Source organism: Solanum stenotomum, chromosome 2 (assembly GCF_019186545.1).
Source record: "Solanum stenotomum isolate F172 chromosome 2, ASM1918654v1, whole genome shotgun sequence".
NCBI classification, from domain to species: Eukaryota; Viridiplantae; Streptophyta; class Magnoliopsida; order Solanales; family Solanaceae; genus Solanum; species Solanum stenotomum.
In genome coordinates this window covers 63,567,442-63,585,631 of record NC_064283.1, presented here as the reverse complement: position 1 = coordinate 63,585,631, position 18,190 = coordinate 63,567,442, and the positions used below count along the sequence as shown (strand labels likewise).

Genomic DNA, 18,190 nt, shown 5'->3' with positions numbered 1-18,190 from the left:
TCTTATGGAGTCCAAAAAAAAGTTAATTTTAAAGTTTTAAAAAATCAACTTTACTTGGAATAGTGATAAATGATTTGATTAGACATTTTTTAATAATCAATTTAGTGAAATCCTCTATTTTGTATATCGAGAAAAAAATGATTTGTCTTCTTCAAGAACTAATGAATCCCCTTTTCATCGTCATTAAATCTATCAAACAAATTCATCATAAATACAAATAGTATGATTTATCTGTGTCATCGAGAGCTAATGAATCACATTCTAATTATCATTGATTTTATATTATATTATTTGCTAGATGAAAGCATAGACGATTGGACAAAGACAAAGAAACAAGGAAATCTTCAATAGATCAAAGCATTAACATGTATTCCATTCATTTGAAGACATACAAATATGGTTATAATTTGTATTTTTTTCCACCCACTTTTTAATTATTATTTTACATATTTTTTATAATAATAAACCATGATACAATAATTGATATTTAGTAAAATTGAATGATGACTCTTTACCAACCAGTTATAAGAAAAATTAGATGTTATCATTATTTTTTTACATATTAAAATAATAACCACAATATGTTTGCATAAAGCGCGTGCCATAAAATTTTGTGATGAGTCATATTGGTCACCTTCTCCATTCAATTTAATTGCAAATACTCAATATTTGAGAATGGTTGGAGTCAATAGTACTAGGTGTCATAGAAATGAAATGGACATTGCTTCAAGTCGCATGACATAACAATATAGTTTGTGTAGAAAAACTGGTCATACAAGGAATTGTTGTCCACATCGACCTCAGTAATTTTTTACTATTGTTGTAAGCAAATAAATAGTAAAATTTTATTTTATGAAAAAAGTCTCAAGTTTTTTTATACTTTTATTATTGAAAAAAGTCAAGATTTTATGTATCAAAAAAACTTCACAATACACTTAAATTGAGAAAGAAAGAGATATAAATTCACGTGAGGAGTTAATAAAGAGAATCGTAGTTCACTCGTTTGTGGGTGAACTACCTTTAAAATTTGTGTAGTATTATTTTGGATGAATTTGAAGTTAACATGGACGCCGATTTTGAAAGATGGTAGTTATAATTTGCCCATATATGGGTGAACTGTCCGTTCTGGTGTGCATTTTTAGTAATAAAGGAGAGATTTGAAACTAGAAAACCAGACTCGTCTTAATTTATCACAAATTAGTGATCTAAGAGTTCAAATGGGCCTCTATCACATATCGGCCCAAATAGAAAAATGGAGTGGGCTTGAAACTGACCCATAGTTTTAAAGGCCCAAATAGACGCTTTTGTCACTTAAAAACGAGTCCTACTTACAAACAAAGAGTGTTATTTTTCTTCTTCTTTTCTCCATTTGGTGTTCGATACATTATGATCCAACTGAATTCGGATTTGCGCCGAGAGCACTGGCTTAGCTATATGGTTGTCAGGGTGTCTTCGTCGGAAAAAATACCGTATATACAAGTAAAATAATACATGAAATGATTAAATAACATATTTTTGATATCCTTAACACAACAAGTTGTTGTAGCCCAATTGTTTTAGATGCTTGGTATGAGGCAGTGCTCACGTGTTCAAATCTCTCACTAATTCTATTTTTTGAAAAGAGCTTTAGTAGTGCTATTTCTGGACACTCTTTGTGAAATTCCTCGCTCTGCCACTGACACACATTGTGGGGTAAAATACTCTTTAACAAAGTCGACTTGGTACTCAAAGAGACTCGAACCCGAGACCTCTAGTTAAGAATGAAAGATTACTTATCACTTCACCACAACAATTGTTGATTAATGTAAGATAGTTATCTCTGATTAAAAATGAAAGAATACTTATCACTCCACCACAACTATTATTGATTAATGTAAGACAGTTGGAAGAGAAGGAAAAATAAAAATTGACTGGTTGGAGTTGAGGCAAGATAAATAAATCCATTTCAACTTATTTGGTCCAAGGGCTTATTTACAAATTAAAAGCCTAAATGTTTTTTATCCAAAAATATATCGTACTAAAATATATTTATCGCTATTGTTATATAGATAACACCTTACGAAATAAATTAAACATAGATGGTAAAATAATATTTGATCAGATGATCGAAAACTTAATACTCCATTAGTGATCATCTATTTGGTCTAACAAGGAATTATGATTATATTGTCAAGAACTTGGCCTTATCAAATACCTATATTAATTATATTGTTGCAATGCCACTTGATCAATTTCTTCCATTAATAGGCCACACTATTAAAATTTAGTTAATATCTCAAAGATTTATCATTTTATTGAAACTAATTAAATAATTACAGATAATTCAAGTTCCTTTACCATTGCTATTTAATTGTTGAAGCATATTAACTGAAACAATTATCGTTATACAATTTTGGAATTTATAGAAACAATTTTAGATGCAAAACAATTGACAAGCATGTCCATTATAATTAAATTATCGTTGCAACATGTATATAAATGACAATGAGTGGCTTAAAAGAAAAATTGTAACTTTTCATAAATATCAATTTTCAACCTTTGCCTCTTGGTAACTCAAGTTGAAGATCAAACAATAGTAATATAATTAATATTATGGCTCACTATATTAACAATTTGAAATATGAAAGGGCAAATCTAATTAATTATTATATCACTAGAGAAAAAGAATATTTGTACTAAACAAATTAATTAATTATTAGGTCAATTGAGCATGTCTTCGCCATGTCCATTCTCTTATCTGTCTCTAATTATTTTTACCTTATTTTAAAAATGTTTGAATATTCTTGGCAACCTTAGCTCCCATTGTACCATAAACCACCAACCAAATTATGATACTAACATTAATAGAAATATTTAATATCATTAACAGGAAAGCTAAAGAAATAAGGTAATGACACGATTATATCAAATTAGTTATCACATAAAATGAATTTTTTCATCTTTTTAGCAATGATGGATTTAAAAATATAATACAATCTTTTTTTACTAATAATCAAAACCAATATTTGAATTAACAATACGATATAAAAACAAACATCCATTTAAACAACTCTGTTAGTTGCCTATATTATAAGGAAATTAACTTATAATTAGGTAAGTCTATGCCAACATTTGAATAGTGAGACAATAATGAGGATTCGAATGTTTCTTATATTATATGAGGATTTTTTTTTTTATAATAGCAAATTGTATGTCTTCATATTATAAATTTGAAGAAGTTGAAATAATTTAGAGAGAGCCAAAAAAAAATGGGTTGTTTAGCAATTGTGAATCTCTTGTTAAGAGTTGTTTCATTTGTTTGTTTAGCAACTTGTGTCACAATTCTTACAACTTCTTCTTCTAATATGTCTGTTGCTTCAATATTTCATGGTGAAGTTGAAGTCAAGTATCATTTTACTGATTTCTATGCTTATCGGTAAGTGTTTCATCCTATAACTTTAAGCGAGTCTCGGAATAACAATAAAGTTGTCTCTGTGTGTTATCTATATGTCTAGATCGATCAGTAGTTTGAGTCGTAAAATTAGTCAGTCATAATTGTCATTTTTCTAATTGAATCTTTCATTTATAGGGTAGTGTTAGAGCTACGTACGGTAAAGTTATTTTCATGTCATTGGTTTACAGGCTATAAGTCATGAGTTCGAATCGTAAAATCAACTATTGATGTTTGTGTCAAGATAACTAGCTAGGTTACTTACATCACTACCTGATCTTGGGGTGTGATCGTTTTCCAATCATGCGTGAATGTAGATTGATGAGGTGGCGGATATGAAATTTCCATTAATGGTGTTGAAGATATGAAGAAGTAATTATACAAAAAGTCAACGGGGATTCAACATCAATAATATATATATATTAATGTTAATCTTAAATATATAGTGTAATTTTTGCCAAAAGGGAGTCGACTCCACCTCTAACCAGATGCTTTATGCACAAGAGTGCCTTCCTATAATTGCATATTTCATTTTAGGAGAGACATAAAACAACGATAAAATTATGATTTCATTGTGACCTATAAGTCATATATTTAAGCCGTGAAATCAACTATTAATACTTGCTTAGCTCTAGCCTATTGTTAGGTTGACTTGCAAGAACTTGTAATCCTTTATAACATCGAAAATTTATTAAACTAGTGATATAATAAATATTTATATTTTAGTATATATCATTTAAATCTTTGGAATATTAATTTTTTATATTTGATGCTATAAAATGATGATTTGACAGTTACATGCTTGCTTGTTCTGGTACTGGATTTTTATATTCCCTTATACAAACTGCAATTGCAATAATCCAAGCCAAGACTGGAGATTGTATAAGTGATAAACTCGTTCACTTTGATGTATATGCTGACAAGGTACATTCCATTTTCCTCATAATTAATTTAATACTCTCTCAATTTCAATTTTATATGATGTAGTTCGATCTGGGATTGAATTTTTTTAAAAAAAATTAAGATTTTTGAAGTTCATGACGTTGAATATGCTATAATGTTTGTGTGGATAAAAGAACACTTCTGAAACTTATGATCTTAAACGTGATATACATACTCTATTTCTTTGATTTTGTTTGACAATTTCATTGGTAGTTTGGTCAAAAAAGAATTGTAATGTTTTATATTTTTCTTAAAGAAAAGCTTTTATATAGTCATACCACTAATTTATTTATTTTTAGAAATTAGCGGCGAACAAATTCCGTAGTTATATAGAATAATTTGTCGATAATTCAATTTAGTGATGAATTATTAAATAATAATGTTAGCTATAACCAATTTAACAATGAATTAGAGTCACACAAATAATATGACATGATCAAGATTATAATTTTTATAAACTTTAAATTTTGTGTCGAAACAAATTAAACAAAGGGAGTAACATTTTCGTGACTATAATTTTTTTTGTTATTACAGGTTAAATAGGAAGTTCAAGTTATATATTAGTGTTAATTTTAAGATTAAAAAATGTGATCATTCCTTTTGAACTAATAAGGAAATGACACTGTAACCAATACGAGTTGTGGTAGAATGGTAAGTACTCCTTCATCTTTAACCAAGAGGTCTTGGGTTCGAGCCCCCTTGGGTACGGAGTCGCCTTTGTTAGGGAGCATTTTACCCCTCAATGTGGGACTTTCCGGCGTGAATCCAGATTTAGTCGGGCTCCAATGTGAATACCGAACACCGGATGGAAAACAAAAAAAAAAATGACATTGTGGAACAAAGGGACTACGAATATAGAACAATTAGACTCTCTGAATTTCATGAAATCAGTCATTAATGTTTGTGTTTTGCAAATTTAAAGTGTATGGTTTATTGTTTAACTACAACAATTGATATCTCAAGCTGATCAGCGGCGTAATCACATGTAGTGAAGAATGTCCAGTTCTTTTTATCGAAAAATTATATATTATTTATATAGAAAATTATTCTAAGTATCTAGGTCAAAAATTATGTCTGATCATATGTATATATTAAATCTTGAACATACTTAACAAATTTTTTGACTTAGCCATTGAAATTGATATAAAATAATAAATAAGCGGATTCATTATTAGATATTTAGTGGATTTTTTCATTAGAAAATATATAGTTTACGCAATAATTACTGAATTTATGTAAGCGCAATGCTAACCGGCCCTTCCCCAAATCGTGCGTAAACACATAATTTTCATGCACTGAAATGTCCTTTTATATTGTTATCTTAATTAAGTGTGTTTAATTAGCTAGTCAATTAATTATTGTATTAATTTAACATGATGATTATAATTAATTAAACAGATAATGTCGATGATAGTGGGTACGGGTGCAGCAGCAGGATTTGGATTAACGGTGGATTTGAATCGATTGCCAAATCATGCTATGGTGACCGTTGATTTTCTTAACAAAGAAAATGCAGCTGCTAGTTTTTGTCTTGCTGGATTTGTATGCAACATGATTTCATCTTTTATTTCATTTAAATTATTTAAGGATGATTACATGTATGATTGCTAATTCTTTGTCTAATTCTTTTGTAAAACATATTGAATTGGAAAGAGTAATATATATATCTTATATTTCTTTTATAAGTTTTACTATATATACATAGTATATGTTTACATTCTTTTAGTTAGCGAGTGAACTATTGGTCCTTTGGAGAACTAAGTAATTCAGATTCGTAGCGTTTAAGATCGATCAATATGGAAGTTTTCTATTTCTGTTACGTTGGAGGGATAAAAGCTATTTATTATATTACAATTTACAACCCTTGGTATATCATAGTAAAATTCATGCTAAAATAATGCACATGAAACTAAATATGACAATAAAGGTGTGTTTGGTAGGAAGAGAAATGTGTTTTTCGTGATAAAATATTTCTTTGGAAAATAAGTAAAATCATTTACTTGTTTTTTATGAGTAAACAAGAAAATATAGTTACAAGAACATTTATGTATATAGAATATAGGCAAACACTGTGAGAATAAGATGGTGAAAGGTCGGACGACTGAAGAGTTAGGGGTCGAGCTAGGTGGTGGGACTAGAGTTGTCAAAAAAGGTCATCCCAGTCCCAGCCTCGCGGACAAGAAATTTGATGGGCTAGGGCGGGCGGCCCTTCATTTGGAAGGGCCTGAAAATGATCAAGCCAACCCAACCCTAGAAGGTCGCGGGCTGGGGCGGGCTAACCTTTTTTTTCTTCTCAAACTTAAAATTTTACAACGTCAAGAAAATGAGAAGATTTACAAATCAAATATGGAAAATAATGGTGTTGTTTCAATAACACTAGCAAAAAACTAGTGGGATTAGCATGTATCTAGGATACTCGATACACGAAATACATTTATTTGGTGTGATGCATCCAGATACGTGAGCGAGATAGGAGACAGACGAGGGCGTGATATTTGTCTATGTATCCTAGATACATGTGAATCCACTTGGATAGAGTGTATCTAAAATATATTACACATAATTTTGAGTCTATGTATCCCGAGATACATGTATGTGGACACATCAAAATCTGAAAAGAATCGCAATATTACAACATAGCGTGCATCTAAGTAACTAACTCATACACTATGAGATTTCTTTAAGTTACTCTTTAATCAATAATTTTGGCTCATGGACAGATTCTGGCCCGGCGCCCCTGATCAAGCCTCAAGGGCCAAGGGATTATATGGGTCGGACTTATAAGTCCTAATTTTAAATGAGTTTGAAAAATCCTATCATATTCCTACCCTACCTCAATAACGGATTGAATTGGGCCGTCCTCATGGACTAAGCCTATTTTAACGGCTCTAATCACCGCAATCAACCACTTATATAATTAACATCTTTATCAACTAGCATGATCAATTGATCGTCATCATCAGCTCTATGGGGAAAATTGGAGTCTTTCCTATCCACGTATTTCTTTTCCACTATGATTTTGATCAATCAGAAAAATAAAGTTTTCAATATTAATCAATAATTCATGACTAATCATAATGTTTATCAAGTGACAAGTTATTAGCGTTGATATTTTCACTAAATCAATAAATATTATATTTAGACGTGTCTTTTATGTGTTCATTTAATGATCCAACTAATTCGGATATGTGTCGAAAATTTTACTTTTGAGGTAATTAAACGTTTCCTACTAAGGTAACTTCCTACCAAAATCTCGAATTCGAGATCTCTTTTAAGGATGAATGAGTATTTGATACTCTAATTTTTTTAGCAAAAAATACTGGATATTCGTGGCAGCTTCACTTATTGGCAAAAGTCAATGAAATACCAGCTAATAAAACTTAGAAGAAATCTACCTTTATTAGTAGCTTAAACATGTTCTTTAATCTCATCAGAATATTAATTAATTGACCTTAGAATGATGTACTGTTAATTCCATGAAAAATAAATACAACTTGCTAGATCCATCAAATAATTAAGCAATTGCAATAATATGGGGGCACACTAAGTACTTGGGAATACAATTTTTGTTTTTTTAATTACCATATTAGGTTCCTTAAAATATTTCAGTACTAGTGGTTAGAGGCAGAGACAAATCCAGGATTTGAAGATTTTGGGTACAACAATATTATCTTAGTTCAAATATGAGCTCTAAGATAAACTTAAAAAATAAAAAAAAATGGCAATTTTCTTCCATTCTAGCTAGCTCCTATAAATACATGAATTATTGAAAAATAATTTTCGCATCAAAAATGATAAAAATGACTTTTCAAACATAAATCAATTTCTTTCACAATTATTTCAATTACTCCTAGACATCATTAATCAACTTTTAATACTCAAAATTTTCATCAAAACATTATATAGGTTGCTAATATTATAATCAACATCCTCTTGTACTATTCACACCTCAACCCCACCCTAAATATTTAAGATAATGTTTTTACATTAAAAATAAAATATATAAAAATGGCATGTTGGCAAGTTGGTCCAAATTGAGTGATGTTAATTAATTCTTCTAAGTCAACTGCTTTTTTTCCAAGTCAATATTAATTGAGTAATCGACGGAATCGCAATTGTTGATTTTCAATTAATATAAGAGAAAATGACACAATATACAAGAAAAAAAGTACTTATCAAGTGTGTTCACTAGGAAATCTCCATTCCTAGACTATGGTGAAGGAAAGTAATTGTTACCTAGAGCGTGTTCGGTATGAAGTACAATATTTTTCATGAAAATTATTTTTTTTGAAAAATAAACAAGTTTCTCTTACTCATTTTTTAAAAATTTGGTGAGTTAATAAAATAAATATTGTTATAAGAATATTTGTATATAATTCAAAAAATAAACAAAAATATTAATTTGGTTATTTTTGTTTATACATTTCCCCTTCATTTTTTTTTGAAAGTCCAATTTCGTTTTAATAATTATATTGTCGAAATCAGCTTGCGTGTAGCTCGATTAATTTTACGAAATAACATGCTACTTTCTTTGATGGAGGAATGCAAACACGCTTTCAATTGAGAATAGTACAAAGAAGAGCTAAAAGAAGGAAAACAACACTTCCATTTAATAGCTTCATTTCTTTTTCGTAAGCAAAATATATTGTACATCGTTATCTATTACTTCTCACGAGCAATAATATTTTATAAAACCTACGCGTCATTTCGGGTAAATCAAAAGCAAGGAATACATAACTACCAAAATATTCAAAATAAATTTTTTGCAATCAGTATGAATTTTGATGGGATGAAAATTTCTTTATATATTATCAGATGTCTTCGGAGCCCTAACCCCCTAAAATGAGTCCTCGTTATGAAAATTGAGTCTAATTAAGACCCAACACGAATATTAGACATTATTATTTTATTTTTTTAAAAAAAGTTAACTTTGCATGTGAACCGAATATTACTCTTATCAATTACACAATGGATTTGAGTTGTACACATTGACTTTTGACTAAGACAAAGTCAACGTTTTTTTTTTCTTTTTTTGCATGCATGCATTATCCTTTTTCTATATAAGCAATCACATTACTAAGTATATTCACTACAAGAAGAAAAACCTTTAATTAGCATCAATAAATTTCAATTACTTTTTTTTAATAATAATTAGTTAGTATAATATAGTTTGCAAATGGCACAACCACCATTACCACCACCAACTTGTACAATTCCACCATTTGTTGGCCTCATCGTGAGGATTCTTACGTTCATTTGCTTGTTGATTTCACTCATCATAATTGCCACCAACACTGAAAAATCTATTGATGAGGATGGTAACGAAGACAAAACCAAGTTCAATGACTTTTACGCTTACAGGTAATATTCATTTCTAATCACTACAAAAAAAAACACGAATTTCTTATGATATTTTATCGGAAATTTATTCGATATATACATTATGATTTATTTTTACTGAAAATATATGCAGATATTTAATTTCTACTGTGATTATTGGAATGGCATATACTCTTCTACAAAGTGCATTCTCAATTTTCTTTGTGACTACTGGAAATCGTTTTGGTGGTGAGGGATTTTGTCTATTTGACTTTTATGGTGATAAGGTAAATTAATTTAATTTTCCTTAATTATATTATCCTCCTTTATTTTTCCCTATATCTATATATTGAAAAAGTAGAAAGAAAATATATTGGAACAAAAAACAAAGAATAAACAAGAGAACACACTATTAGAAATTTCATCGCGAATCAATGAGAAATTTGTGCCATAGATCATGATTTTCTTACTCATTTTTTATCGAATCAAATGCACGGTGGAAAATATATTCTTACTGAAATAACGGGAAACATTCTAATTTTTCCACATGAGAACATTACTATTTTTCTTTTTTTTCCCTACTAGTTCAATCTAAATATCCGTGGAAATTGTCATTTTCTTTGGGAAATTTCAGTGGAAAATAGTGACAAATACTAAAAATAAAGTGACTCACAAAATGAGTAGTTAATTAATTGCGAATCTAGAATTTAAATTTTACCTATTATAACTTGAAATTTTGCTACATTCCATTTTATTAAACTCTATTATATATATAATAATGTCTTCTTAACATGAGATTTTTACCCAACACAACAGCCCAATAAAACAAAAACAAAATCAAAATCAGAATCTCAATATTTATTTTTTAAAAATATTTTTTGTCAGTATAGTATTGATTATACACTTGTTATATGTACTACTACAATTTATTAATCTGTCTCTACTAATTATTATGGTACGTGTAAATATTTTGTAACACAATTAATGTAGCTTAACATGTAAATTGTAATAGTAGCAATTATTAAGTTATAGTACTATTTTTTTTTATCATGTACGTACTTACAAATTATTCGATAAATATATTTTACGTCGTCAATACATATACGACACGAATAAATAATAATTTATCTATGTTGTGCAGTTTATTTCCTACTTCCTTGTTACTGGAGCAGCAGCAAGTTTTGGTATGACACAAGAATTTAAGAGACTTGCAGGCAGTGATAATAAATTTCTCAATACTTCAAATGCAGCAGCCAGTCTTTGTCTTATTGGATTCTTTTTTTCTGCAGCTTCATCTATTTTTTCATCTTATAATCTTCCTAAGAGAGCTTAATTTAAGAAAAAAATAAAAATCTTAGTTTAATAATTTGATAAATTAATTATTGTAAGATTATGAACTCCGTTTTTTTGGGTCTACACTTGGTCAAAAGGTGTGTCATGTAATGTTGAGTTACAATTTATATTTTAAAAATGTATCCTATTGTATGATTTTTAGTTTTTCTTTTTTTGGTTGAGAATTGTCTTCAATTTCAGATATTGTATTTTCCAGTCTTTTTTATGTAGAAAATATGTTACTCCCTCCATCCCATATTATATGTCACATTTTCCATTTGCACTTGCATTAAGAAATAAAATAATTTTACCTTTATGCCCTTATTTAATGTTTGCTTATGACAACTTCGTAATAAATGATGAAATGTTAGATTTCAAATATATAAATGCATTTGGATGACTATTTAAATTTTTACTTTTTGGAGCCAAATTTCACCAATTGATACAAAAAATTTTAAAAATCAAGTTTTTCCCACCTCAATTTTCCTATATATTTTGTGTAAAATGTTTTTTTATATATAAATTCTTAAAGCAAACATGACAATATCACAAAAAATTGTTGAAGCTTCAACTTTCAAGATTATTTTTGAATATTTTTTCATCTTTTATTTTTAATTTGTTTGTTGATATTTTTTTTCAAAACCATATTTATAGAATAAGTAGTGAATAAAGAAAGTAGTTAATTAATGAATGAAGTACTCTCCCAATGAAATTAATTACTTGTAGATTTCTAGGTTAGTCAAAGTAAATACATTTTCAAGATTAATTAATTAATCAATCAAGTATAATGGGCAAAATATGGTAATTTATGCATAAATTTTATAAAATGACATATATTGTGGTCTATCTATTTTTAGAAAGGGATGACATATAATTTGGGACGGAGGGAGTATATATATATATATATATGGACTATTTATAAACTGATATTCCCACCCAATTATGGAATGATACAATTTAAATTAATTATATTAAAACTGAACATGTGTTTTTGGTCTTTTTTATGTAGAAAATATGTTACATATATATATATATGAACTATTTATAAACTGATATTCCCACCCAATTATGGAATGATACAATTTAAATTAATTATATTAAAACTGAACATGTGTTTTTGGTCTTTTACGTCGAAAATATGTTATATATATGGACTATTTATAAACTGATATTCCCACCCAATTATGGAATGGTACAAATTTAGCATAAGACATGAATAATTTATACGTGACTAAGAGCATGTTTGGATTCGCTAATAAGAACTTCTTACTTTGACAACACCTTTTTAAAATATTTTTTTTGAAAAGTTCTTTTGAAAAAAAGTTATTTGTGTTTGGTTAATTCATTTGAAAAGTGCTTTTGATAAGTGGATTGTGTTTGATTAGTTTTCTTAAAAAAAAATACTTTTGAGAGTCAAATTACGAAAAATAACAAGTATCAATGCATTTTTAATATTAAGTTTATCTTAAATATCTATTATATAATTTTTATTAAATTAAAATATACACACTCAAATTTTCAATTAATATTATACATAGATGAATAAAAAAATAAATTTAATATTGATATAATATTAACATGATGATTTAAATATAATTAAAATTATCAAGTAAAATAAATCTAAAAATTATCTCACAAATTAAATCACTACATACGAAAAACTCATCACAAAAATAAGTAAATAAATAAATATAAGAGATACATTAGTAAATATGTATATATGTTAGGGATATTTTGGTCTTGAAATAAATAATTTTCTGCTCCTCTGCTTTTTTTTAAGAAGCAGAGATTTTTTTTTAGCTTCTTCCGGGCAGAAAAACTACTTCTGCTTTTATTTAAAAGCAGTTTTATGATTAGCCAAATACTTTTTTTAAAAAAATAAATACTTTTTTAATCAAAATAAATAATTTTAGTGTCCCAACAACAATACCAAACATGCTCTAAATGATTAATCCTTAATACTTATAGTAGTAAATTGGTAACTATTCACGAGCAAAGAGACAAAATGAAGAGATATGATTGAAAGGATACCAAATAATTGGCTTTGACTTCTTTTTTTAATTTTAAAATTTTGACTCAACTAATTTAAATTTGCTCTACATAATAAATCTATTAAAGAAAAAATGTTCATGCGGATCGAAAGTCTTTTTATTCGTAAGGCTCAACGCTAGATTTTTAGTAGTTAAAAACAGAAGTAGGAGCTACATAATTAACCCATAAAATCATTACTCATCCTATCTATTTTAGATTCGAACAAAAGTTAATTAATGACTAACAAATTTCACTAACTCAATCTATTTCGATCCGTTTAATTTAAGTCAATATAATTGGGTACTCCATTTTTTTGTGAGGAATACTAGGTAGTCGTGGGCAGCCTCACTAATTTTTTTTAATCAAAAGTCAATGAAATACCAGCTCATTTTTCTTAGAAGAAAAAACCACATTTTATTAGTAACTTAAACCGATTCTTTAGGATTAGTAGAATATTATATTTAACTTTAGAATGATGAGCTGTTTCTATGAAAAATAAACACAACTAATCGCTAGATTAATCAAGTAACCAATTACAATATGGGCTCGCACTAAGGCCTTATTTGTCCTCGTTGAAATTAAGATGTATGAATTTGATTGTATATTTGAATGATTAAAATATTGTCTCTGAACAAGAAATAATTAAATATATTTATTTTTTAATAGTTGAATATACACAATTTATTTATTTGTAGACCTAATAAATATACAATTCAAAATAAAAATAATTAAATATTAAAAAAATATAAATTTATTTAAAAAAAATATAAATTTATTTTAAAAATATAAATTTATTTAAAAAATAGAAATTTATTAAAAAAATATTTTTAAAAAGTTCATTTATTAAAATTTTAAATATTTATATTTTCTAGATGGTGGAGATTGTTTGTAGCAATGGTAGTGATAATAGTTGGTGTTAATGGCTAAAAATAGTGGTGATGATAATTATGATAGTTGATATTAGTGGTGATGGTTGTGATGATGAAGTTAGTTGATATTTGTCGGTGTTGATAGTAATAGATGATGGATGTGTGGTGCTTGATGATCTATTGACGGTAATTGACAGTAATGCTAATTGTGATGATGACAATGATTGATATAATAGGAATTGTCTGCAGTGGTATTGGAGGTGGCCAATGGGCGATAGTGATTATAGAGGTGCTTAGTGGCCCGGCTTGTAGTTGTGGACAAGTGGTGGTAATTATAACTATCCAAACAAAATTACCTTTTAATAATATTAATATTAAAACTTTGTTCAAAATTTTAATGACGGAAATTTATTCAGATAAAAAGTGCTTAAATCTTAATAGAAGAAAAAAACACTTAAAAGCCTATGGTGTTAAACCATTCAAATTCAAACATTTGTTACTTGAATTGGATGGTTATTACATGTTAATTTGTATTATATTATACTACTAGTTTAAATATTATATTATTTTAATTATTATTTAAATTTTATTATATTATATTATTTAAATTGATCGTTACTTATGCTTCTTCAACTTACGCGTCATTTAGGATAAATCGAAAGCAAGCAAAAGGAATATATGTCCCAAAAAAAATTCAAAGTAAACTCTCTACATGAGGAAGCCGTAATAATATCAATTAAAAATACAAAATGGAATTGAGTTGTATATTAATTTTTGACTAAGACAAAGTCAACAATTTTTTTTTTTTTGGAATTATCCTTTTTTTCTTTCTATATATAAGCAAACATATCTCAAAGTATTATTCACTACAAAGAAAACCTTCTTTTTGTTATCAAAATATTTTAATTACTTCTTCTTGTTATAATAATAATTTATATTCGAGAAGAATTTTTATAGTTCACGAGAAAGTGAAATGGCACCACCATCATTACCACCAACCACTATTGTTCCGCCATTTGTCAGCCTCATTGTGAGGGTTGTTACGTTGATTTTCTTGTTGATTTCACTCATCGTGATCGCCACCAACAGTTATACTATTAGTGTCAGTTTTATTGATATCAAAACCAAGTCTACCGACTTTTATGCTTATAGGTAAAATTAATTTCCACTACTTCACTATAAAATACATGATTTTTTTATAAAATCTATTCGTTAAAAACGTTTTCGATGGAATTCATGTTCTTTTAGTAATTAATGAGTTAAGTCTATAACAATAACTTGTCTCTGTTTCAAATAAATTGGAATCAACTATATGAGTCAATCATTTTGTCATTTAAGTTTATTTCATATCATCCTCATCATCATACTTTCTGTATTATGAAGATTCATCATGAATTGACAAGTTTTATGTTGGTTGTCGATCTATCGCAACCCACCCCCTTTCTTTATACGCATTTGAAATCGACAGTGCAAACAAGCTCACACCACCGCAAAATTAATGAGTTTTATTAGTCTAATTTTTTTATATATTGTTTTTTTTTTTTTTGGAATTTGCAGATATTTGATTTCTACTGTGGTTATTGGAATGGCATATACTCTTCTCCAAACTGCATTTTCAATATTTTTTGTGACCACTGGAAATCGACTAGGTGGTGAGGGTTTCTGTCTATTAGACTTCTATGGTGACAAGGTACATTAATTTTCCTTATCCCTTTTTTTGTTTCCCTTTTTTTGTTTTTATATATCGTAACGAATTTAGAATTTAAATTTTATGTATTAGAATTTGAAATTAACAAAAACAAATTCCTAATCTTTGTTTATCAAATAATTTTTTTCTAGTATATAATCATCGTATACATTGATTATACACTTGTTATGTACTAAAAACCGTGTATATATATAAGATTTGACCTAAAGCTAGAACCGGCATCTTCTTCCTTATACGTGTAATTAAAAATTTTGTAACCGAATAGTGTAGCGTAGCATGTGATATAGTAATAGTACGTATTTCTGTAGATATATTTTATACTGTCAGTGCATACAATTCGAGTAAAATAATTTTATTTATTTATTTGTGCAGTTTATTTCCTACTTCCTTGCAACTGGAGCAGCAGCAAGTTTTGCAATGACAGAAGAATTGAGGAGACTTTCAAACAGTGATATCGATAAATTTCTCAACACTTCAAATGCTGCAGCCAGTCTTTGTCTTTTTGGATTCTTTTTTTCTGCAGCTTCATCTATTTTTTCATCTTATAATCTTCCAAAAAGAGCTTGATGTAAAAATAAAAATATAAAAAAAAATAGTTTTTTTTTTTTTAATATAAGTGGATTGATTTTGAGGGATTATTTCAAGATTCTTTTGTAACATATTTGGGTCAAGTCATATAGTGTTGGGTTTTAATGTGTATTTAAATTGTATCTATATTGTTAAGTAAAGTTGGTGAAGTTTGTGCTATTGTTATTAATTTCTTATGTAATTTTTGTTTTGAGAATTGTGTTGTATTTGGTGTTTTCATGTATATTGTCATTTTAGTAATTGTATTTTGCAAAGTGTGTTATTGTGTGGAAAATATGTTATATTGATTATTTATAGAATGATTTTATAGGCATAACTATTTCAATAGTGCAAATTTAATACGTAAAATTACTGAAATACACGTCTTATATTTCCCTTATTTCTAATATTCCCTTCTATTTGTAAAATTCTCTAAAATCTCTTATTTCTCTCCTAATTCTAAATTATTTTATAGTGTATCCAAGCTACATATTATGTATTCGAGCTAGTTTTTAATGTATCCGATTTATTTTACTTTTTCAGGGATTAATATAATTACAAACTAAATAGGGTTAAATTGTAATTTCATATTAAAACTATGTGATTCCTAAAATTTATACTTAAAATACAAGATATGGATAACTAAAAATAATGTTTTGGGATACATGGGCTCACCAGTGGTGTTGGGCTCAGGCAGCAGATGCATGAAAATCGAGTGAAATTTGTGCAGTAGGACATGCACACACAAAATTGGAGAATATAAATATTAATTGTGGCTAAGTTAAAAGACATGTTTATATATTATGTCTACGTCTTAAGACATAAATAAGAATAAATAATCAAAAACCTCTTCTAATTAATATTTTCTTAAGGATACTTATGTTGGATTACCATAACGTTTGTGGTACTCCTTCTATTAATTTTAGCAATTCTTTCCTCATAAACTAGTTTTTGTGGTTGAGTCAGGCCCTAAATTTATTTCATGATATTAGAGTCAGTATATCCCAATTTATTATTTTTTATGTTGACCCCCCACCTCCATCTTATATTATTCACGCTCTATATATCTAGTCCTAGGCATGCGGGAGTGTTGGAGTCTCACATTGTTTATGTGATGGGTGTTCAGTCTCTTTATATGGTCTTGTCCTCTCCATGAGTTAACTTTTGGGATTGAATTATACCTAAAATTCACTTTTTTACGAATGCTTATACAATTTGTCACAACTATCCCTCCTCATGACCTAACTTTTGGATAAGCTAGACTCAAAATTCATTTATTTATCGGTGTAAAGAAAAAGATTATAACAATCTTTCTCTTATGTCTAGTTTTATATAATTCTCCACTCATGACCTAGCTTTTGGATAAGTTAGACTTAAGATCCATTTCTTTATTGATGTAAATGAAAACACGACAATAATCCTTCACTCATGAACAAACTTTACACAATTGTCTCCTCATGAGCTAACTTTTGGACTTGATTTAGATTCAATATCTATTTCTTTATCCATGTAAACAAAATTACGATAAATAATTTGAGACGTACAAATACAATTTTTTTTAAAGTCTCTTAATATTTATTTAATGCATGAGTAATTTCAATTCTTTAATAATGAGTAAAAAAAAAACTTTAATAATTAATGTTGTTAAATAAATTTTCTTTAACCTTTATTCTTCTTCTTCTTCTTTATACTCTATAGTGCAGAACAGAGGAGTTGCAGAACTCCATTCTTCGTCTTCTTTAACTGGAAAAACTTTTGATTGATAAAAGCAAAAAAAAAATTATGAACAGAAAATTCGGTGGTGGGAAGCTGCCAACAGGAACTCCATCAATGGCTTGGTCGACTGTAGTTGTTGTTGTTTCTCTCCTTGCTGGTGCCTCCGTCGTCCACAACTTTTTCAAACCTGATCTGGTAGTGTCTCTTTCTCAATTTCGTTTTACTTCTAGAAAATCCCTAAAAATTGATTGATTATTGAAGTGATATGGACTCAAA

The 18,190-nt window shown here is 28.1% G+C and overlaps 3 protein-coding genes across 3 annotated transcripts; all 3 read left to right on the top strand.

Moving 5' to 3' along the window:
- Nucleotides 1-3,248: 3,248 nt before the first annotated feature.
- On the top strand, nucleotides 3,249-5,983 carry LOC125856880 (CASP-like protein PIMP1). Its single transcript, XM_049536532.1, has 3 exons — nucleotides 3,249-3,415; nucleotides 4,225-4,354; nucleotides 5,771-5,983. Exons 1-3 carry the CDS (start codon nucleotides 3,249-3,251, stop codon nucleotides 5,981-5,983), a joined length of 510 nt encoding a protein of 169 aa, XP_049392489.1.
- Nucleotides 5,984-9,476: 3,493 nt separating this feature from the next.
- LOC125855383 (CASP-like protein PIMP1) lies at nucleotides 9,477-11,233 on the top strand. The gene is made up of 3 exons (XM_049535103.1): nucleotides 9,477-9,733; nucleotides 9,846-9,978; nucleotides 10,833-11,233. The coding sequence occupies exons 1-3, from the start codon at nucleotides 9,549-9,551 to the stop codon at nucleotides 11,022-11,024; spliced, it is 510 nt and encodes a 169-aa protein (XP_049391060.1). The 5' UTR covers nucleotides 9,477-9,548; the 3' UTR covers nucleotides 11,025-11,233.
- A 3,576-nt stretch (nucleotides 11,234-14,809) lies between these two features.
- LOC125855384 (CASP-like protein PIMP1) lies at nucleotides 14,810-16,476 on the top strand. Its single transcript, XM_049535104.1, has 3 exons — nucleotides 14,810-15,075; nucleotides 15,481-15,613; nucleotides 16,004-16,476. Exons 1-3 carry the CDS (start codon nucleotides 14,897-14,899, stop codon nucleotides 16,196-16,198), a joined length of 507 nt encoding a protein of 168 aa, XP_049391061.1. The 5' UTR covers nucleotides 14,810-14,896; the 3' UTR covers nucleotides 16,199-16,476.
- Nucleotides 16,477-18,190: the final 1,714 nt, after the last annotated feature.

What these genes read in the sequence shown, in the direction of transcription:
- LOC125855383 (XM_049535103.1), top strand. Translation starts at nt 9,549, where the DNA reads ATGGCACAACCACCATTACCACCACCAACTTGTACAATTCCACCATTT. An exon ending in AATGACTTTTACGCTTACAG is followed by an intron (nt 9,734 to 9,845) that starts GTAATATTCATT and finishes AAATATATGCAG; the next exon opens with ATATTTAATTTCTACTGTGA. An exon ending in TTGACTTTTATGGTGATAAG is followed by an intron (nt 9,979 to 10,832) that starts GTAAATTAATTT and finishes TATGTTGTGCAG; the next exon opens with TTTATTTCCTACTTCCTTGT.
- LOC125855384 (XM_049535104.1), top strand. Translation starts at nt 14,897, where the DNA reads ATGGCACCACCATCATTACCACCAACCACTATTGTTCCGCCATTTGTC. An exon ending in ACCGACTTTTATGCTTATAG is followed by an intron (nt 15,076 to 15,480) that starts GTAAAATTAATT and finishes TGGAATTTGCAG; the next exon opens with ATATTTGATTTCTACTGTGG. An exon ending in TAGACTTCTATGGTGACAAG is followed by an intron (nt 15,614 to 16,003) that starts GTACATTAATTT and finishes TTATTTGTGCAG; the next exon opens with TTTATTTCCTACTTCCTTGC.
- LOC125856880 (XM_049536532.1), top strand. Translation starts at nt 3,249, where the DNA reads ATGGGTTGTTTAGCAATTGTGAATCTCTTGTTAAGAGTTGTTTCATTT. An exon ending in ACTGATTTCTATGCTTATCG is followed by an intron (nt 3,416 to 4,224) that starts GTAAGTGTTTCA and finishes ATGATTTGACAG; the next exon opens with TTACATGCTTGCTTGTTCTG. An exon ending in TTGATGTATATGCTGACAAG is followed by an intron (nt 4,355 to 5,770) that starts GTACATTCCATT and finishes TTAATTAAACAG; the next exon opens with ATAATGTCGATGATAGTGGG.